This window comes from Sphaeramia orbicularis, chromosome 18, assembly GCF_902148855.1.
Source record: "Sphaeramia orbicularis chromosome 18, fSphaOr1.1, whole genome shotgun sequence".
Taxonomy (NCBI): Eukaryota; Metazoa; Chordata; class Actinopteri; order Kurtiformes; family Apogonidae; genus Sphaeramia; species Sphaeramia orbicularis.
Genome location: NC_043974.1, coordinates 7,709,180 through 7,731,498, shown reverse-complemented (window position 1 = coordinate 7,731,498; position 22,319 = coordinate 7,709,180). Strand labels below are relative to the sequence as shown.

At 39.7% G+C, this 22,319-nt stretch overlaps 1 protein-coding gene across 3 annotated transcripts; it reads left to right on the top strand.

Annotated features, from left to right (window-relative positions):
* The first annotated feature begins 750 nt into the window (after positions 1-750).
* gc2 (guanylyl cyclase 2) lies at positions 751-22,196 on the top strand. Of its 3 annotated transcripts, none has more exons than XM_030162254.1 (25): positions 751-977; positions 1,951-2,394; positions 3,238-3,366; positions 3,457-3,636; positions 4,009-4,126; positions 5,140-5,441; positions 5,517-5,648; positions 6,688-6,791; positions 8,022-8,140; positions 8,369-8,453; positions 8,616-8,712; positions 8,960-9,082; positions 9,182-9,262; positions 9,706-9,882; positions 10,395-10,551; positions 10,635-10,784; positions 15,742-15,890; positions 16,148-16,311; positions 16,440-16,632; positions 16,710-16,884; positions 18,129-18,227; positions 18,335-18,429; positions 18,520-18,599; positions 19,632-19,732; positions 20,798-20,915. In XM_030162254.1, the coding sequence occupies exons 2-24, from the start codon at positions 2,014-2,016 to the stop codon at positions 19,729-19,731; spliced, it is 3,390 nt and encodes a 1,129-aa protein (XP_030018114.1). In that variant the 5' UTR covers positions 751-977; positions 1,951-2,013; the 3' UTR covers position 19,732; positions 20,798-20,915. The 3 variants fall into 3 exon arrangements, with proteins under 3 accessions (XP_030018114.1, XP_030018113.1, XP_030018112.1); XM_030162253.1 differs by having other exon boundaries at positions 20,795-20,911; XM_030162252.1 differs by lacking the exon at positions 19,632-19,732 and having other exon boundaries at positions 20,795-22,196.
* The last annotated feature ends 123 nt before the right edge of the window (positions 22,197-22,319 follow it).

Genomic DNA, 22,319 nt, shown 5'->3' with positions numbered 1-22,319 from the left:
TATATTTGTCCCAGACATGAACAACTTAAAGAAAATCTGATGCATACTGGTAAAATATAAAATAATCTCACTTATATTGAAATGAAACATAGTGAATTTTGAGGGGAAAAAGCACTATTTCGTGGCACTCTTAACAACTCATTTGAAATATGAGCTGAATACACATTTTTTTTCCTACAAACTGTTTTAATTTTACCTGTCTGATGTATTTTAAAAGCGTAATGTGTTATGTAGGCTCTTAGAAAGGATGTGTGTAACCTGACATAAGGTGTTTTACATTTTTAGAGTGACATTTGGGACAATGTTTCTTGTGTTAATTTTCACTCACAGTGAATGCTGACAAAAAAATGTGTGAACATGTGAAATATTAACACATTATGTGTTGTCTGTGGCAAAAAACGAACATAAAACCCTTCCAGTTTTATTTAATATATAAAATGTGGTAACAAGAGCATTGTATGTATTCTAAAGCTGTCAGACAAATGTAGTCGAGCCGAACAGGAAAATTTCGGAGATGTAGTTGAATAGAAGATAAAGTTCAAGAAAAACTCAAGTAAAAAATGCCATTGATTTTAATGCAACGCTTGAACAAAAGAATTTTCATTAAACCACTTTTAAATATACCTAAATATATTCCTACTGAGTGAAAGTGTTATGCTGCGATAACCCCTGGACAATGAGGCTTATGTATACGAAGGTCTTGATTGGATTTGATATAATCTCACAGGACAGGTCACACTTGTCCTCGATTGTCTCACATACAGTCACACACACAAAGGCTGCAACATCTTCAGCAGACACACCAGCTAAGATACATGCACATAGTATACGGAAACAGGGATACAGTGGTACCAGATAGGCAACTTCAGGCCTTTCGAATCTAAACAGAAGGCAATGCAACTGAAAATTGCTGTGGGCTTCAGTACAGAAGATTTTGCCTTCAGGGACACAAGACATGTCCATCTCATCAATGCATGGTAGGAAACCTTTAATAACAATATGTATAGTCACATTAGCATGAGTAAGTATGAATCACAATCATTTAAAGACAGTCAGGAAGTAAAAACTACAGTCAAGTGTATTTGGAGGAAATTTTCCAAGTGTCAATCTTGCATTATTAGTGGCAAAAGCAGAAAACCTTAATACTTGTTGCTCACTTGTTTGACTCTACATCTACAAACTGTCTCAATATCTAAGAAACACTTTCTCATTCAGAAGCTTGACACAGGAAATTTAAGGACCAAGGATTAAAATATTTTTTAGATGTTCTTATCACTTCGTATGAGGATAATCGTACAGTACAGATATAACAGGGTCATTGCCGATAATCTGTTTAGAACAGACTGAGCTAGGTACCATGTAGAGTTTAAAGTCATGAAAAATGTTCTCTTGCATGACACTAATTTAATCAAAATTTCACTGAAAAAAGAGCATGAGCATTTTAAAGCTATACATGTGTGTATAAACTCAGCAGCAGACATTTCTTTCAGGCTGCTGTATGTATACGTTGTGTATATGCATTGTAAATAAATGAATAATGTGTCTTATTAGCCTATTTATAGGTAGCGACAATTTCTTTTCTTTGCTCCAAGTTGCACTGCTTGTACTCTAAGCTTTGATGCCCAAGTGCATTTCATTTGAGTATCTGTAATTGTGTAATGTCAGTGAATCTGAAACTAAATGTTGTGTGGTTGAACACATAATGAACAATAATGCAGATGTTAAACAAATTAATGATCCCCAAAAAATTACAGTGAAGTCCAAAATGGTCTAAATCAGGTATATATTCCTAAGATGTGTCAGCTTCCAGACACATCTCATGGTTTATTCTTTTGCTATAAACGAAAAAAGAGGTTCTACTTCTACAAATTAACTCTTCAAATAGTTTCCAAAGTGTGCACCATTGCAGTTGAGGCTGTAAGTCTCATTTCACGCTTTTTCTTCTCTCAGGAAAACAACACCAGACCATCTTTGTCCATGATTTTGTGAACGCTGAAGGTGGTTGACTTTGAGATGCAACACTGCCAAGCCTTTTTATCTTTTCCACAAAAATGGAGGCAGACACCCGACAAAAGTCCAGATCCATCAGCCTCTCCACCATCTCTTCATCATCACTTTTCTTTCCCTCCTCCTGCATCACTCCATCTCTCTCCTCCACCCCATCCATCCCTCCATGGCCTCTTTAGGTTCCTTGTGGTTCTCTTTGCCTCCATTTGCTTTCATGCCTGTTCAGTTGAGGGAGGGTGGTTCCGGGTTGGGGTCTTAGGACCCTGGGGGTGTGATCCGATTTTTGCGAAGGCTCTTCCCAGTGTTGCAGCACAGCTCGCTGTCAACCGGATCAACAAGGACCCCTCACTGTCCTTCGCCCATACGTTTGAATACATCGTGTTGCAGGTACATCCCTCCATCAGCCTCAGAATGATGGGAAGTAACATCAGTTCTCTGATGATTTAGTGTTACACTGTTGAAAGAAGCATTGATTTATCACATATATTGGGATTTATTAAGCAACAAGTGAAAATTTAGTCCATAAAGCTCATTGTGTTTGGAGCAGCAAAATGGGCCACATTAGGATCTGAGTAACTTTGGTAAAGCCCAGATTGTGATGGCAAAATGACCAGTTCAGAGCATCTCCACAACAGCAGGTCCTGTTGGGTGTTCCTGGTTTGCGGTGGTTAGTACCTACCAAAAGTGGTCTAAGTAAGGACTACCTGATCTCAATCCAATTGAGCATCAGTGGATTGTTCTGAACAAGTTAATCCAGTCCATGGAGGCTTCATGCTGCCTCTTACAGGACTTCAAGGATCTACTGTGTCTTAGTGCCAGATGCACACCTTCAGAAGTTAGGTGGAATACATGCCTCGTGTCAGAGCTGTTTTTGGTGGGACATAACATTAGACGTCTTTCATCAGAGCACTACTGGTAGGCACTAACCACTGCAGACACACGTCAGACCTGCATTTTTGGAGATGCTGATTCAGTCATTCTGACCATCCCACTTTCCCCCTTGTCAAAGAAACGCAGATTATGCTTATGCTGCTTATTGTCCGTCTACTGCAAATTAGATTCATGACTACTAAATAGTCCCATCGTAGTAATCCATAGTATCATAGTTTCATCTATCAGTTACATAAGTTTTGGTCCAAGTTTATTAAAGATTACATTATTTTACTAAATTAATGTAGGCTATTTAGGTGCAAAACTTCAATAAAAGTACCTGATTACTTTCTTTTTAAGGAGCCATGTGAGACATCAAGAGCACTGGAGGCATTTGTGGGTTTTCACACCAAGGCCTCTGCATATATTGGGCCATCCAACCCAGGATACTGTGACTCTGCTTCAATGCTGACCAAAGGATGGAACAAAGTATGTGATGTTAAGTGATCCAGATGGATTTTAAGATGTAGATGTTCTTTTTATCCTTCTCTGGTCATTTCTTCTTGTCCTCTTTACAAGGCATTGTTTCCTTGGGGTTGTGTTGGCTATGAGATGGACAATGTTCGGAGCCACCCGACCTTTGCCCGCTCCATGCCAAGACCTACCTGGGTGCTGCTCAACATGATGAAGTACTTCAAGTGGGCTCAGGTTGCTATTATTTCATCCTCAGAAGACATCTGGGTGGAGACAGCCACAAAGGTTTGTATTTTTTTTTTCATTTTTCACATTTATGATTTTGTATAACCCCCTGTGTAACCCCATCTTTAAATTAATTTAATTCCTTCAAATGATCCCAAGCAACTGACTGTTAATATTTTTGCTTACGTAAGGTACTACATGAGTTTAATGAGTGTATGATTCTCTATGTTTGTCAGTCTCTCAACAAAATCCCTAATCCCGCCGATTATGTTGGTATCTAAGAATTTCATTGTGAATCTTGAGATGAACAATGGCTGGAGTGAAGCCAAAAGTCTCCAAATCCAAACTTTTGATTTTTTGTTTAGGTTTTTTAATGATTGGGTGAGTCTATTTTCTGGATGTCAGTGTGAGGTTTTGTCTTGTTGTCTGCAGGTGGCTGACTCTCTGAGGAGCCACGGTCTGCCGGTCAGACTGGTCATCTTTATGGAGAACACACCTCATGGCATCAGACGAACTCTGGCCAAAGTTCGCAAGAGAAGAGAACTGCGAGGTGAGTACTGATTAATTACAACAGATTTTACATATATTGTGTATTTGGAAGATATGGAGTGTACGGTGACTGTTCATATATTTCGTATTTACTCTTTACCCAAGACATTGTAAGGGTGTTTTGTTTTTGTTTTTTTTAATATTATCATAACACTACTGGACAAAACTTTGAGGACGCCTCCTTCTTTTTTAAAGGAGATCTACACTTTTAATGTTTACAGTAATCTGATCATTTTGTTTTCTTGGTGTGCCTCTGTTAACTGACCGGTATGACTGCAGTATTGTTCAAATGATGCCTCACAAATTGAAGTAACTCAGTCTGTTAAAATTGTTGTTATGTTTTGTGGGTTAACAACAAAAGTCAGGACACCTGAGTTATATGTGACAACTTTCAAGGCTCAGTTTACTTCCACTGCTGCAGAAACGCTCTGAGCTGTTATTCATTTTAATCTCTTATCTTTATTCCATTTCAAGTCATTCACTGGGGCTGACCAGCTTAAATGTAAATAAAGCTGGTTAAATAACATTGAAAAACACAAAAACTGCTAAACGGTTGAAAAAAATTAACAGGTTTTCTGCAGGAAGTGCAGTAAATGAAGGTTTGAAAGCTGATTAAAACAGTTCATAGATGTCCCTTTTGTTGATAATTTGCAAACCCTCTGTGTATGAAAGCCAGATTAGAAAAGCCTGCCATTTTTCACTTCCTGAAGCATTATTTGTTCAACACTGCACTGCAAAATATGTAGTAAAATATATTATATTATAATTTTATATTAATATTAATATTATACTATATTAATAGTATTAATAGTATAATGATGAGGAAAAGTCCAACTAAAAATGATGATCATGATCAAAGAAATACATTGATAACCACATTTCTAATGATAAAACTGCTGGAGCTACAACACTGAAAGATTTGTTACCAAGCTATAATGATAGGGCAGTATAAACATATTGTATGAGCTCATCAGATACTTCTAAACTAAAGCTGAGTTTTGCATCTCGTCCTAGTTGTGATCCTGTGCATGCACTCGGCCCTGATTGGTGGTGAAGCTCAGAAGCTGCTCTTGGAGACAGCATACGACATGCAGATGATTGATGGCTCCCTGGTCTTCGTGCCCTATGACACATTGCTTTACAGCCTGCCCTACCGCAACGTCACCTACCCAGCTCTAAAGAACAACAGCAAACTGCTGCGGGCCTACGATGCCGTGCTGACCATTACCATTGACTCACCCCAAGTGTCATTCTATGAGGCCTTCAGAGAGGCCATGGACAGAAGGGAGGTGGCAAGGACCGTGAAGCCACATCAGGTAATGGGATTAGATATGCCATGTGTACAGGTACCTTTAGGCAAAGCAGTCTGACCTGAAATCTGTGTCCTGCAGGTGTCTCCTCTCTTTGGCACCATCTACAGCTCTATTGTGTTCACGGCTCATGCGGTACACAGACTTCGAAAATCAGGGGAGTGGATGTCTGGGGGAAACCTGGCACAACACACGCGCAACCTGGCCTTCCAGGTACCGACACTAGTATTGACTGTGATGGTTGGCCGTCTCACATGTACATGTTTTATTCTACCAATACAAAGTGCAGGTTTTCTCAAACTAAAGTGAAAAATACAGACAATTTACAGTTTACCTCTGTCTAACTGCCAAAGGTTCCAAAAGGAAAGCTTAGGTGACCAAAAACTAGAGACTGCTTCAGATTTATATTTTACAAAGGCCTTTTCCTGCATGGGAACAAATAATGGGTTAACAACTTCCAGCATTTTTGTAGCAATGGAAGTAAATGAAGCCTTGAAAGTTGATGAAACACTTCCTGCAGATGTCCTGAGTTTTGTTAATTACTTCCAAATGAAAGCAGAGTGTTACCGCACCATAAGAGGTCTAAGTCATGTTATTGGCCAAACTGTGACTTGTGACAAAGTTTCCTGAAACTGCTACCTCATTTTATGCAGATATCACAATTTGGCCAAAAAAAAAAAAAAAAAGCAGTTATGCTATAAGGCTAGTGATATGTGAAACACTCATTATTTAACATGCACTCTTATTCTCAAACAAGACATATTTTTATCCCACAGTTTAGAAAACAACATCCAAGCAACATTTACCATTACACTTCAAGATTTTTTTGTCATACAAGGAAGAATATTGAAGATTGTATGTAAATACCATGGATTCTAAAATAGAACACTTTTATTTAACTGCCAAGAGACTTCACCTTTAATAAAGACTGAAAACTTCCTCCAGACCATCAAATATGATTCTTTGCGATTATCATAGAGACTTATTTTAAACATGCATTGACCTTTGACCTTTGACGACCAAAATCTCAAAACTTCATCCAATATTTTTGCCAAATATTAAGAAATTGCCACACTGCATTTCCAAAGATTTGGCATTCATCAGAGTGAGATGGGTGGAAAACCTACACATGGTGACACAGAAAGTTTTGAGAATGACCTGTAACTACCTACTTGTTTTTACTTTTTCTTTAATGTCTAAACTTTAGTAACTAACTTTACTGTGAAGTCCTAACACTACTTACTTGTTGCAGGGTTTCAGTCACCCCATTAAAACTAACAGTTCTGGAGCAGCTCTGCTGAACTACCTCATACTGGACACAAACGGACTCTCCTGGGAGCTGAAGCCAACATACAGGTACAGTACATCTGGAGATTATGAGCAGTTGGACTTTTCACATACATAGGGCCGGATCTACTAAAGGTTTGTGTGTATTAAAACGTGTGCAAACTCATTGCACACGCAAAAAATGTGCAAACTGATTTACTAACAATGTACACTAAGGGTTGTATCTTTCAAAGGTGCAAAATAGTGCATCTGATCCAGTTAGTACATTTGACACAATGAATATGCAATATGAGGCGTTTACACGCAATTGTGCATGTGGTGGGAGGAGAAAATGTGAATATATCAATTTAGCACACGCAGAGTGATTTATCAAACCCGAAAGCAATTTTGCTCATAGAAACTGCGTCTATATTTATTACGTCTCAAAAGGAGGTGCAAACGGGTTGCATACGTAATTGTGCACACATGGAAATGGTTCGGAGACATCGAAATGATGAAACGAGATGCAGAGACCACCCTTCAATGTTCACCCTTGTGTGAACATTTTTGGAGTGACAGAAGAAAAAATAATTAAGATGTATGCCCCCACCCCACACACACACACACACACACACACACACTTTATGGGATTCTGCACTGACATTAGGCTACAGAGTGTCAAAATTATATGCGCCTGACAGTCGTTCAGTCCAACCCCCCACACACACACATGCACGCACGCACGCCCACACACACACACACACACACACACACACACACACACACACACACACACACACACACACACACACACACCTTTAAAATGAAAAATGAATGAATGATTGAGTCATGCCATACCTTCTATGACAAAACTCCTCCAACATTACATTTCCGTGCATCTGGATCAATCAGCACACTGTTCCCATTAGTGCTGGTGTATCCCAGAGCAGTTTTTCCAGTGTATGTCTCCAGTACCACATGCAAAACCCTCATTTAAATAGGACAGTCTCCAAGACTTTGCACCTGTTGTAATTTGCGCAAGCAAAATCTGTAAATCACCCGCAAACCGCGGTTCAAGCCCACACACAAAATTCTAGATTGCGCAAGCAAATTAGTTCACGCAAATTGGAAACTTAGTAGATTCGGCCCACTGTCCCAAACTGCTTTTCAACTACAGTGTACAAACTAAAATGAAAATCAAGAGAAACATTCTACAAAGATCTACAATAAATAAAAGTGGGATTAAAAGCAGTATTAAAAAAATGCACAATAATTACATAATAAGAAAAAATGAGCTTGTACTGTACTTATTGTGGGCAGGATTGACATGGAAAACCATATGGTGCACTTCCTGGGCCGAGAAATCCACTTCCCTCGTGGTTATGGACCGAGAAAGGACTCGCTCTGCTGGTTTACTCCCGGAGTCCTCTGCTCAGGGGGTGAGGACACACAAAGAACTGTACATCCAGTTATTACAACTGTCTGGTTTACATTAGATATTTTTAGTAGTGATCACAGACTGCAAAATGAAAATAGTTAATATTTCAGAAACATTCCCCTTCAAGGTCTACCTGCATTGATAAACTTGCCTTGAAAATGCGTACTTCTGAACTATATAATACAATCTATGTTTACAAAAAACTTTCGATTGAACTCATCTTTTCCAGGTGTGGATCTGTTCTTCACCATCAGTATGTTCCTGGGGGCCATTACTTCTTGTGCTTTTCTTGGGACACTGATTTACTTCATCAGGTACAGAGAAAACAAGTGTTAAGTCATGTTAATTAGCAGGATTTGGAACAGTTGGATACTTGCAGATTTTCAGGCTTTTCATTCACATACAGTGTAAAGCCAGTGAAATGCACCACTCACAATCCTTCACTCCTGCTCTCTTCTCTGGTTTTTGTTGTCCAGGCGACGTGTTGCCAAAATCCGAATGATCAAGGGTCCAAATAAGATCCTGTTAACTCTGGAAGATGTTACATTCATAAATCCTTCACTTAGCAACAAGGTAAGTTTTTCTTTGTTGACTGTCCCTTTAAATGCAATTCAGATGAGTTGGATGTTATTATTCATATAAAATAAATCCATGGCTCCCAGTTACATGTGTTAGAACCGAAGATACGCCTGATAATATAGACTGTGAGTATAGTGTGGAGTATAATGGCATATACTGTGCACATAGAAGCATAGACAATGAGATAAAATTACACAACTGATTGGAAACAAACAAAACTTGTCACCTTGCCTCACTACAGAAACTAAGTTTGGATGACAGTAGGGCCAGTGGCATGAGGAGCATCTCAGACCACAGTGTCACCTCGCCAGTTTCCACCCAATCCCCGGCCACCTACGAAAACACCAACGTGGTCATTTTTGAGGTGCAGCATTAAGAAAAACAACACTACTATTGCATTTTGCAAGTTTCTATCTATCCGTGACAAAAAAGAGCTAAATTTGGTTCTGTTTCTGTTCTTCAGGGTGACTGGGCATGGCTGAAGAGACTTCCTCATGGGACATTTAGCAGTATAAACCCAAAAACCAGTGATGTGTTTGAACTGGTGTGTAGTGTGTGTTATAAAATACTAAGATTCTTTACTTTAGTGAACATACCACTCTGAAAATATTCACTATTGCATTAAAAAGAATGTTACATTTGAATCTGGTTCATGCTTAAAGGAAGATTTGGAATACTTTATGTGCTTTGGATTAATTTACATCGGTGCATCAGTTTTTATCAGACCATTTTGTATTTGTATGAAAATCCACAAGACGTGAGGTTTTTATTGGACAAGAAGGAGATGGAAAATCTGCATATGAAAAATAACTGAAATTGTCAGACACAAACAGTGGATTCAAAATAGTTATAGTTACCTCATGTGGACGACACACTGAACTGCACTGCTACTATATTCATTTAGATCAGCCACTCTTAGATAAAAATGGCTTAACAATGATGATGCAAAACAGTGAGAAATTGTAACAAATGAAACTGTATCTGCAGATGAAGGACATGCGCCATGAGAACGTCAACCCCTTCCTTGGTTTCTTTCACGACTGTGGTGTGTTCGCCATCATGACAGAGTTCTGCTCCAGAGGCAGCCTAGAGGACCTGCTGCTGAACGACGACGTCAAACTGGACTGGATGTTTAAGTCGTCTCTGCTCCTGGACTTGATAAAGGTTATTATGGAAAGGCAAAATGACAAAAGGCTTGTGACTTTTAGATTAATAATTTTTTCTCACCTATGACATGTGTACTTCATTTATTACCTCTGCCAAGAAGGTTATGTTTTTGCCAGGGTTTGTTGGTTGGTTGGTTGGTTGGTTGGTTGGTTGGTTGGTTGGTTAGCAAGATAACTGAAAAAGTTATGGATGGATCTTCATGAAAATTTCAGGAAATGTTGATACTGGCACAAGGAACAAATGATTAAATTTTGGTGGTGAGGGGGGGCAGATCTGCCTTGGTGGAGGTCTGCCCTCCCCCAGTGTTTTTCTAGTTTTAAGTTGCAATGATCAACTATTTTGTCATTAGCATTATCAAAATATATATTATTTGTCTCTAAAGGGACATTTACGAACACAATTTTGTTTTCTAGTTTCACAAACAATTTACAAATAACATCTTCCACTGTCTAAAACCCACAGCCAGTTTTCTTTCAAATATTATGGAGTTATTTTGTGCAATGTTTCAGGGTATGAAGTATCTTCACCACCGTGGAGTGTGCCACAGTCGTCTGAAGTCCCGTAACTGTGTAGTGGATGGCCGCTTTGTCCTGAAAGTCACCGACTATGGCTACAGTGAGGTTGTGGAGGCACAGCGGTTCCCCTACATTGAGCCGCCTCCTGAAGGTGAGAGAATAGAAGAGTTAGATCTGTGTATGTCTAAACTGAAAGCTGTGGATTGACAGTGTTTATCATTTTGTGTGTTCCAGAGTTGCTGTGGACTGCTCCAGAGATCCTGAGAACTGGTCAGGGGGGTTTTCATGGGACTCTCCCTGGCGATGTGTACAGCTTTGCCATCATCATGCAAGAAGTTGTGATCAGAGGGCCTCCGTTCTGCATGTTAGACTTGCCAGCTACAGGTAAGAAGAAACTCTACATACACAACGAAAGGAAAAAGCACAACAGACCCGATATTTTACATGCAGACTTGGAAACATGGGAGAACTGGGGAGGTCATGTCAACAATTTTTAAAAAAAAAGGTTCAATTCCACTATATCTAATCAGACAGTAATAAACTATTGAACAATTCATGTTATAAATCTATGAATATATATTCTTTAATTAAAGGGTACCTGTAGTGAATTTTCATTGCTAGCTATCTCCAGCGGTTGCTGTATCGGTCGGTTGTGGTAAAGAAGGAGCTGAGCCAAGAGGCAAAGCTCTCGATTTACCAGTCAATCTACGTTCCTACCCTCACCTATGGTCATGAGCTTTGGGTCATGACCGAAAGGACAAGATCCTGGATACAAGCGATTGAAATGAGTTTCCTCCGCAGGGTGGCTGGGTGCACCCTCCTGGGTGAGGAGCTCAGCCACCAGGGAGGAGCTCGGAGTAGAGCCGCTGCTCCTCCACATCGAGAGGGGCCAGCTGAGGTGGCTGGGGCATCTGTTTTGGATGGCTCCTGGATGCCTTCCTGGGGCATGTCCTGCCGGGAGGAGGCCTCGGGGAAGACCTAGGACACGTTGGAGAGACTATGTCTCTCGGCTGGCCTGGGAACGCCTCGGGGTCCCCTCAGAAGAGCTGGAGGAAGTGTCTGGGGAGAGGGGAGTCTGTGCATCCCTGCTTAGACTGTTGCCTCCGCGACCCGACCCTGGATAAGCGGTGGATAATGGATGGATGGATGGATGGATAGCTATCTCAAAAGTTCATGTATCATGCCAGCAGTTCTGTCCAGTAACTTACTTTATAGCCTGATGTCAAGTACACGCAAGTACTAAGTCACTGCTCCATCAGTCAGGCATGGTCAGTGACATGTTGCCTCCTTCATGGGCTGTTCTGGAACCGGTAGTGATGAAAGTTTGTAGTATTGTCCGATTACCTGGGCTGAGATGAACTGGTAACTGACACCAGTCTAAGATGACACATTATCGGCCAATATTGGGTCACGTCTCTTGGACAATGGCGTAATGCTAAGCGTAAGGCTGCACAACCAAAAAGCCCAAATATGTACTTTCCATTCAATCTGCTCACTGACTGCTACTTACTTTACTCATACTCTATTACCCGGAATCAACAACGGGTACTTCACTTCCGGCCAGCAATTGGTGCTCTCTAAAGGTTCTGCCCACATGCGCAATTCACGTAATAAAAACTCCAGTGTGGTGCATTTATGGAAATTTTTTACTGAAATTGCGCCTACCTTGCTAATAAGTGATGACACAAAGCACAATTAATGCTGTAAACATGACCAGTACAGGTACACTTTAATTGACATTTTACTGTGCAGTAATAGGTGGAATTAAAGCTGCAAGCAGCATTGGGTAGGACCTCTCACCCTGGCCCGGTTCTGCCTCCTCTCACCTCTCTGTCCCAGCTCCAGCCCCCACCATTTTGTGTACATCCTCCTTTCATCCCTCCAGAACACCAGGTCCCCCTCTGCTGTAACCACCATCACCTTTTAATGAGGCTTTTATTTGGGAAAAAACAAAAACAAAAAAACTACTGTGCGTGTGCTTGTTTGAGACAAAATCAGTCTGAATGAATTGAAATTGTTTGAACAGCTGAAAATAAAAGTCATGATTTAGCATTTTTAATAGTGCTGGGCAGCGATTAAATTTTTAAATTGCGATTAATCGCATGGATTTCTGTGATTAATCGCGATTAATCGCATAGTTATGGGGGGTGGGGGGGTGCCGCTATCTCAAAGTACTCTGGTGATAAAAAATAATTCCACATTGCAGTGCTTCGAAACAACTTTGTCCTTCTCACCCCCACCATCTGAAGACATTTAAAATGAAAATGTCCATTGACCAGACCACTACTTTTCTCCATGTTTATGTCCCCAACAATTTATTTCCGCTTGTGAGTGATTGACAGGAGTCTTAAGCCCACTAATAAGTACTAATACTAATAAGTCCAATAATATGTGATGTTCAGTTGTTCAAAGCAAAGGGGGCCCTCTAGTGGTCGGAATAAGTTGCACTAACGTATGTTTTGTCATTTCGGTGTTACCGTAGTCAGTTCTGACATAAGAAGGAACTAACAGACACGTTTCTTTCACTCTGTTTGTATGACCCCAAAAACATTTGCCTGTGAGTATTTTATGTTCATTTGAATGAATAGTATAAAATATCTCTGATGTGAACCTTTGTTGCTGGATAAAAAGACGCTGTAAATCTTAAATTAATCTGTAAATGCTAATTGTTAGCATGTGTATGGATTTTCCCATTCAAGTTAGCATCGAGCTAGCGGTCTTTTTCCCATTCATCTAAGTGTATAATGCCATGTAAATGTACTAAGGCAATGAACAGGACTGAGACATATTTTGTATGTATGTTGCAGTTTTAAACTGAGTCTACAGTAAAAGATTTGGACAGAAGTTTTGGGTGCCCAGCTTTTCTTGGTAAACCTGTTGCCTATCTACCAAGCTAATCGCTACACGCACACAAGCAGAGGCAGAAGAATAGGAGTGTTCTGTCCTCGCTAAGACGTCTGTACTTAGTCTGAGCTAGACAGTGAGCTAAACTCTGAATTGACGATGCAAGATATGTCCTCTTTGAAGTTTGCAACTATAATGTACATACTTGACATCATGCAGATTGACAGAGTGAAACTATAAAATAAAGACAAAATAAATCAGTTAGTTATGTCTATTAATGATATGCATATTCACGGAGAATGCATAGATGTAATTATTATAAACTTAAGTTGACTGCTAATACAACAATCACATCATAAATAAGTAAAGGTTAGTTCAAAGGCTGGCATATTAGACCTAAACACAACCAATGAATTTATTTAAACTTAACATGAGCCTGCATAAAGAATTAGCAACCCATCTCTGACTGCTAGCATAAACGAATTAGCTTAAACATGTTAATAACACATTGTAATAAACACATCCAAAATAACGTCATAAACATGTTTCTAACTGCACGTTTACATGTGAAATTATTTAGCAAACAACAGAATGATTGATACATACAGGCGTTGCTTCTGCAGGAGTTAAAGTTTGATTCAGCATTACTTGGAAAGTTCGCTCACTTTTCTACTCTCAGCTACACCAGCACTGGCGCTTGGTGCGTGTGGAGCACCAAAATAAAAGTATGAGTTTCAAAATAAGAGTTTGTATGTATAAAAGAACTAAGACTTGCTTGAAAGGCAGAACAGCATTAACGGGAGTTAAAAAAAAAAAAAAAAAGTCGGCGTTATTTAATGAATGCGTTAATGCGGTAATAACGCGTTAACTTGCCCAGCCCCTTTATTTTGAAAAATCCTTCTGTGTGTGTGTGTCTGTGTGTGTGTGTGTGTGTGTGTGTGTGTGTGTGTGTGTGTGTGTGTGTGTGTGTGTGTGTGTGTGTGTGTGGGTACATGCGTGTGTGTTAAAGAATCCGTTTTAATTAGTTGAAATTGTACAAACAGGTGAGTGTTTGGTCATAAAAATGAAGAAAAGTTATTAATACTCATAGGGCTTTTATTTTGGAAAAACCCTACCGTGTGTGTGTGTGTGTGTGTGTGTGTTTGTGTGTGTCTGTGAGAGAGAATCAGTTTTAATGAACTGAAATTATATGAACAGTTGAGCATGTCATGGGGGGGGGAGTATTTTAGAGTAGTCATGATGAACCTTGTTCATTAAGCTTTTTTTGTAAACTTTAATAGCTGCTAAACATTTGCTTGACGTTGCTTACACCTACTGCATTCATATTAAACCGTGGCTTTGCAATACAGCAGTCAGATTGTTCTCAGAGAGAGAAACAATACAGGTAATGCTTTATTTTGGCAAGTATCAAAAGGGCAGTATCAGATACTGAGAGACTCACTGGTGTAGATAACTAAGTAAAATGATACACACCCACAATGCAATGTGGCAAACCCCCATTAGAAACTATGCAGAAAAAAAAGTCCGCCCCACCCAGGAGTCGAATCCAAGTCTACCACATGGCAGTCTGATGCACTAATCACTATACTACACAGCCGCTGTGTGTATGTGTTTGTAACATGGCTCCTTATGGAGCAGAATCGTGCGCTCCATAAATTTAGTGAGAAACCACCTCTCAAACAAACAGCAGTTAATCTATAATCGTACACTGTATCTGAACATTTTTTGCATGTGAGACTTGTGGTGAGTCTTGTGAATGTATCAATATATAATTTGTGGGAAAAAAGTCCAAAGTGAATAATTAGTTTCAGACTTCGCAACTTTCAGGGCTTATTAAAAAAAAAAAAAAAAACAATTATGACAAAAGTGCGAGATCAATTATTTAACAAGGGTTTACTCTATCTTTTTTTGCTATTTAGAGTTCAACAAACAGCCTCAGGCCAGATCCATTTTGACATTTTAGTTTGAAAGGCAAATGGCAAACTTTCTGTTGGAGTTAGCTCATACATGTCAGCATATGATTTGTAGGGCTGTGTGAGACCAACATTTTGGGATTGGTTTCATGTCTCTACAACATTCCTACTGGAAGGTTGTGTGTGAACGTCTTTTCATTGAAAGGTAAAATGATAACTTCCTGTTGGAGTTAGCTCATGGGTGCCAGTGTATGATTTGTTGGGCTCGATGAGACAAAAAGTTTAGCAATTGCTTTATGTGTCTATGACATTCCTACTGGCTGCTAGGGCCATTTTTGTGTTTGTAGGTGGCACTACTGCTGCATTTATTGTGCTTTTTTTTGACTTCACTGACCCTGTCCTCCATACAAGGGTAATAAATAAGTGTTATGTGTCCAATTTACCAGACAGACTGATCACAGCCACTGATTCAGTTACTATACAGACATTTCCCACATGAGCAAAGTAGTGAAGTGATTGGCCATTCCAGCAGCCAGGACACATGGAATGGCAACACATGACACATTGATATTTCTGCATTGTAGAGTTAATTGAGAAGTTGTGCCGACCTCCTCCTCTGTGCCGTCCAGTGGTCAGTCCAGACTACGCACCACTAGAGTGTATCCAGCTGATGAAACAGTGCTGGAACGAACAGCCGGACAAGAGACCCACATTTGAGGATGTTTTCGACCAGGTACATTGGTTTGGAAACTAGCTCCACGACACTTTAGTATCCCTGAATAAGAGGACCAAAGGACAGCTATGTTTTTTTTATTCCTGTGAGTTTGCACTGTCTTGTGTGTAATTGTGTGTGATTGTGTTAACATAGTGTTAAACTCTGAAGTACAGTCTTTACATAATCCATGGAATTCTAAGGTGAGGAGATGCTGTAATACTTCATGAATCAGTTTTATATGTTTACATTCATTCTTTCTTCTCCTCTCATCACAGTTTAAAAACATTAACAAGGGCAAAAAGACCAACATCATAGACTCCATGCTGAGGATGCTGGAGCAGTATTCCTCCAACCTGGAGGAGTTGATCAGGGAACGAACTGAGGAGTTAGAGATCGAGAAGCAGAAGACAGAGAAGCTGCTAACACAGATGCTGCCCCCGTGAGTTAACATGATTCTTGACTGAACATTGAGAGATGGCCATACATAATCAAAGCCAAAAATGTTTACATGGATGAATGCCTTTGTGAGTTACTCCTCAATCTGTGTTTGATTCTTCTCCTCCTTAGATCTGTGGCTGAGGCTTTGAAAGTAGGTGGAACTGTTGTTCCCGAACATTTCGAAAGTGCGTCACTCTATTTCAGCGATATTGTCGGTTTCACCACCATCTCAGCCAACAGTGAGCCCATTGAGGTTGTCGACCTCCTCAATGACCTCTACACAGTCTTTGACGCCATCATAGGAAACCATGATGTCTACAAGGTGCAGTCTGAACAGCTGACCTTTCTTGTAGTTAAACTTTATTGGTAAGATTGCTAACAGTGTCATCTCTACTCTAGGTTGAGACAATCGGTGATGCTTACATGGTGTCGTCAGGAGTTCCTGTCCTGAATGATAATCGTCATGCTGCAGAAATAGCTAATATGGCTCTTGACATCCTAAGTGCAGTGGGAACCTTTAAAATGAGACATATGCCTGATGTTCCTGTCAGGATACGTATAGGACTGCACACAGGTCAGGAACAAATGCAGTGATTTCCACCCAGACTGAAACTGTTTATTGCCAGTAGAATATACTGTACCTATGGAGGTGGTGAAAGAGTTAACTGGGGACTTAACAGCGAGACCCTGTTTATAGAAATTTAATGCTGGACCAGTCTCATTTTTGTTTACAATTAAGTCTAGATAGTTTTACAAAGGTAAGACAAACGACACACAACGTAGACCTTGGTCATTAAGGTAACACAATCAGTTACACTAAGCAGTTGCACAAACTAGCAAAAAAAAAGAACATAGCTCCTTGTTCTGGTTTGTTTGTGGATTAATATTGTTGCCAGGTCATAAATCAAAATGCATTTTTAAAGACCAGAGGGGGCATAAATAAAGCAATGAGGAGCCTGTATTTTGTATTTAGTCAGAAGTAACTATCTTGACCTTGACTGAAGTGCTAACAGCTTTTTTTCCCCCCGTACATTAATTTCTCCAGTAAATCTGGCAACTTTTAGTGTTTCTGAGGTGATGACACAATTAGACATGGCAGGGTTTTTGTTTTTTCAAAGTAAATTAGTTAAGTAATATGTAGTATTCACTTTTTTATGTCCAATGTATCAACAGGGTTTGTTTGGGGGGTGCGGGGGCCAAGATACATTTGCAATCCAATTTTTTACCGTTACTCAGATTTATTTTCCCTGAAACTAACCAAAGACCTAAACTTAGATTGTATGTATGTAATAAGTTTTACACAAAGACAGTCTAATCCAAATTATATGACAGTAACTTTCAATAGAATCTTAGCCTATAGCCTATTTGACCGAGGGGTATTAAAAGTGCACAGCACGTTATGTTTACTTGTGTGTTTTAATGTGTGTTTTATATCACACAGTACATTTCACTTATGTAGACCAACTAGGACAAAAAAGTAATGTCACAGGTTTCTTCCCCATGAAAAGACTTATGTATAAGCTTCTCAAAAGCCCAATCCACTCTGACTAGACATTCTGGAGCAACAATCTATTGCGATGCAGTGACAGTCCAGACTGTTAGTTAGCTCATTGACAGTCTACAGTTTTATGCAAGTGGAGAAAATGCTTTATTTGATGTAAAATAAGTATATACACTATATACACAAAGCTGTGCTAAAGTCTTCAAATGGCTGTTTTGACTTTTTGGTTTAACTTACGGTCAGGGTAATGTATTAGGGTAGGCTTGACCGTGCGCATCATGGTATTTGGTACAAGTGTGTGTGTATGTGTGCTGTAGGTCCAGTTGTGGCAGGTGTGGTGGGTCTTACCATGCCTCGTTACTGTCTGTTTGGAGACACGGTGACCACTGCCTCTCGTATGGAGTCCAGTGGATTGCGTAAGTTGCACATCCTGATCTTATTTGGGGTCACTGGTCTTATTTGAGGAATCTCTATATTGCTTCTTGCCATAGATGGCACAGTGTGTTTTTTTTGTTTTCTGCAGCTTACAGGATTCATGTCCACCAGAGCACAGTCAAAATTCTGCGAGAGCTGAACCTGGGCTATAAAGTCGAGTTGAGAGGCAGAACAGAAGTCAGGGTACGAGCACTTACTATGCCAGTTGAGAATATCATTTCTGAATGATTCTTTCTCTGTGATTCTGATATGCTGTCTGTATGTCTTTCTCAGGGGAAAGGAATTGAGGAGACCTACTGGCTTGTAGGGAGAGATGGGTTTACCAAACCTCTGCCTGTCCCTCCAGAGCCTGGGTAAGAATGACTGTCAATGTCCTAGCCTTTTGCTTCTTTGGCTCTTTCCCCTCTGCTTTGCATTTTTTCCACACTTAACTGTTTAAGATGTGGTGCTAGACCGAGTGCTTTTGCCTGTCCATGTTGGTCTGTGATCCCCTAAAACAATCTGCAATCGTCCTTTGTATTACTGATTCACACATACAGCAACTGAGGAGGTTCCAGTTTTTCACCTCATCATTACCCTCCTTGTGGCACCCCAACATCTACCCCCCCTCTGAAACAAACAAGTTGTTGAGGGGTGGTGTGGGGGAATGAGGAATGGTGAGGAGTGGTGCAGTAAGTAACATGACGGACTTCAATGCGGAAGACCGGGGTGGATGGGTTGATGGGTACAGGAGACATACATTCGCCAGTGAGATAACATACTGGCAGTAGGATAGTGACAGCGCAAGCAGTACTGTAGACTAAGATTCTTCTGATATGGATACTTTAGATTGTAACAAGTAACACTGACTAATGCCCCCCATTTGTGCCTCAGTTTGTGTCCCCTCTCAGTTTTCTCCTTCCAAACATCCCCCAACTTTGTCCCAACACCACCTGGAGAGCTGTACCGCTCCCGTTGACAAACAGTATTCTAGTAGAAAATACCACAAGTCTGTTATGTTTTTTTTTTTTGTTTTTTTTTTTAAAAAGATCTAATCTAAATTATCTGCTCTCTGCTCAAGAATCAACTTGAGATTCTGGTTCTTCCAGATGTTGTTTGGCACAGATTTCATTGAGTTAGACTAATCTGCATTTTAAGTGTAGCTGGATAAAAAAAGCAACACTTTTGGAAAGCTCTGGGCTCATAGGTCATATCATGCTAAATTCTACTTCTTCTCCAGTTTACACAAAGGACATCAATATAGAATTGAAACACTTTCAAGCTTGTCTGTGTTTGCAAGATAAAACTGTGACCCTCTTCAGTGGCTTGTGTAAAGCCACCTATTTGCAGAACTCGTAGTGTTATGTGTGTGTGCTGTGTTTACGTTGTTCACTTCATTCCAACAGGCAAATGGCCCACGGGCTGCAGATGGCCGAGATAGCCCAATACAAGAAACGGAAAGCCGAGAAACAACAACAGGAACAACTTGCAAAGAAGAAAAACTGAGGTAATGTTATGCATTATAAAAAATGTATAACATTACTTACTTGGTTGGCAACGTGACTCGTCTTTTGGCAAACATAGCTTGGGTGTTTTTTTTTAGCATGAGCTGTTTCAAAGTGACAGTTTGTTTGCATTTAACATATCTTGAAGTTTCATTTGTGTCATAATTTTTTTAATGACACAAAAAAAGCAGTATCAAGCACTGCAACTTTCTGTAATGTCCTGGCTAAAGAAAACAGCTGACAGAACACTTTTCTGACCAGCTGTGTCTTGCAACATTGAAAATGTATGAATTACGATTGGTCTTGTTTCTCCTAAGGATCCAAATGCAAATAAAAACCCTCTAGAAGCAGCTCTGGTAGGGGATGTTGAGACCTCTCTTTTCATCGGAGGGGATCTCAATTTTGGAATTATTGGTCAATGACGAAACTCAGTTCTTCTACTTTACAAGTTTTCAAACTAAACTGCTTATTTTATTGCTGCTGTTGCTCGAAAACCTTCTGAAAAAAATTTCTGAGAACACCACTAGATGATAAATACCTGCAGCTTAATGCCATTGCTATGTAACGAAAAAAAAATGTCCTGCCTACAGAAATGCAATACTGAAGTCTTTATGTGGTTTTAAAGTTAACAAGCCCCACCAAAATGAGCTTTTCATTCAATAGCAGCAATGTGCCATCACTGTCTGACCTGGGCTAAAATGAAAAGTCATGGTGCTTTAAGGCATGTTAAATCTGTAGCAGATCTTTTGGAATGAACAACTGCAACACAGGAGCTAACAGAGATATCTAGATACATGATGGCTTGCTTTAACTGCTACAGTAATGATATACAGTATGTTGCATCTTTTCATCCCAGTAGTCACATGTGACCTAAACTTGGTATGTTGTTGATCTAGATAACCACTTTTCTACCACACTGGTGATGATAACTATATAGATGTGCCCATAGCCTCTCTTAGTTTCCTCTTTTTTGTTCCTCTGTCTTGCGTTAATTTTCTGTCGCTCTGTCATCCCCTCCTCCACTCCATTTTCCTCCTCATTCCTCTCCTCTTCTCCTCTCACAGCAGTCGCATCAGCATCTCCCCGAACCCATCGAAGGACATGAAGCAGGTTTTTCACAAGGCGGTAAAGAAAATCTCTCATGTTCGTGTTGTGACTCAGCTCTACACACATGATGACGAAGACAACGTCATGATGTCGCACCACCACTGACTGCACTCAGAATGTGACGTTTGGTGAGGATCGGGCAGTGATTTACTGAACGTGGCAGTGACGTTAGAACCCCAATGGAAAATGGAATGAGAGGGGGGGGGTCTCCATAAATCCCACACCTCTCTGCTAGTGATCATCCCCTGAGAAATGTTAACAGGAAGATGGGTCTAGTGAAAGTTTAGTTCAGATTAATAGCAGACATTTTGTGTGTTTGAGTTTGTGTATTAACGGCTTGAGCTGAGAAGATGATGACCTGTGTGGCGACTATGAATAGAGACTGTGAAGTGGTGACTCAGCAAAGCGGGGATCTACAGAAACCTCCCATCAGCAGCAGTGGAGTGCAGCTAATCTTTCCTTCATTTCCTCCTCCTTCACTCCTCTCCTCACTCAAGAAAGGGCAGGAGAAGAGAAATTAGAGAAATTATCGATATGGACATTTGAATAAACCACTTTTCAGTTGTACATGCTCAAGTAAAAGCTTTACATAGGGAAAAAAGGATACATGATTCACTTGGAACCTGAATTTCATATAGGCCAATAAAGCAAATATATCAATGGGCCATCCTACTGAAGTGGTGCAAACTACTGTTCAAGAATTAAATGCTTAAAGCACTTACGTATGCAAATCTGAGATGTTTACATAGATTCTTCTGTTATTTATTAAAACACATAAAAATGTATGAGACTGCTGTAAGCTTACTGTTCAAGTATTTTATGCATGTACAACTACAGCTAATCATCTAAAACCTCAGGGAAACAACAACGAGGACAATGCAAGTTTTGTATCCTTAAATGCTTTTTAACTTAGTTATTTTCGGGTATTGAGGTGCAGCAGTTTTCACCAATTTGGTAGACTGGCCAAAAAAATAAGTGCTTGTCTGCTGTTTTTATATTTGTCTGTATATTTGTCTATTTATTATCTGTAAAGCATTAACCTTTAAAAATTAAGTAAAGGCTAGTCCTTCAAGGCTTGATTTCTGGTGTGATTGTTATTTTCTGTCCCTCAGCTGTTTTACTGTCATATCTTGAGTTAATGTTGGTGTTTATGTAAATACTACTTTATGTCTGTTTTGTCAACTGCAGCAGGCTATTATTTCAACTGCAGAGTGTTTCATTTTGTGCTCAGAGCTGAATATTACACTGTTTGTAGGTAAAATTATAACTTACCCACACTGTAGCCTGTACTTTCCAATAGCCATCCACTATTTTTTGTAAGCTGAAAAACGTGGAATAAATCTTGGTGTTGAAATTTAATGTGGTGCCAGCTTTACTTTAAAACAGCTCAAAAGTAAAAAAAAAAAAAAAAAAAAAAAAAAAAAATAATAATAATAATAATAATAATAAAGTAAAAGTAGCAATAAGACACTAAAATTGAAA

Excerpts from the sequence above, each read along its gene's own strand:
- gc2 (XM_030162252.1), top strand. The coding sequence starts at position 2,014 with ATGCAACACTGCCAAGCCTTTTTATCTTTTCCACAAAAATGGAGGCAG. Across the intron at positions 5,442-5,516 it reads GGACCGTGAAGCCACATCAG|GTGTCTCCTCTCTTTGGCAC; the intron begins GTAATGGGATTA and ends TGTGTCCTGCAG. Across the intron at positions 16,633-16,709 it reads GAAACCATGATGTCTACAAG|GTTGAGACAATCGGTGATGC; the intron begins GTGCAGTCTGAA and ends TCTCTACTCTAG.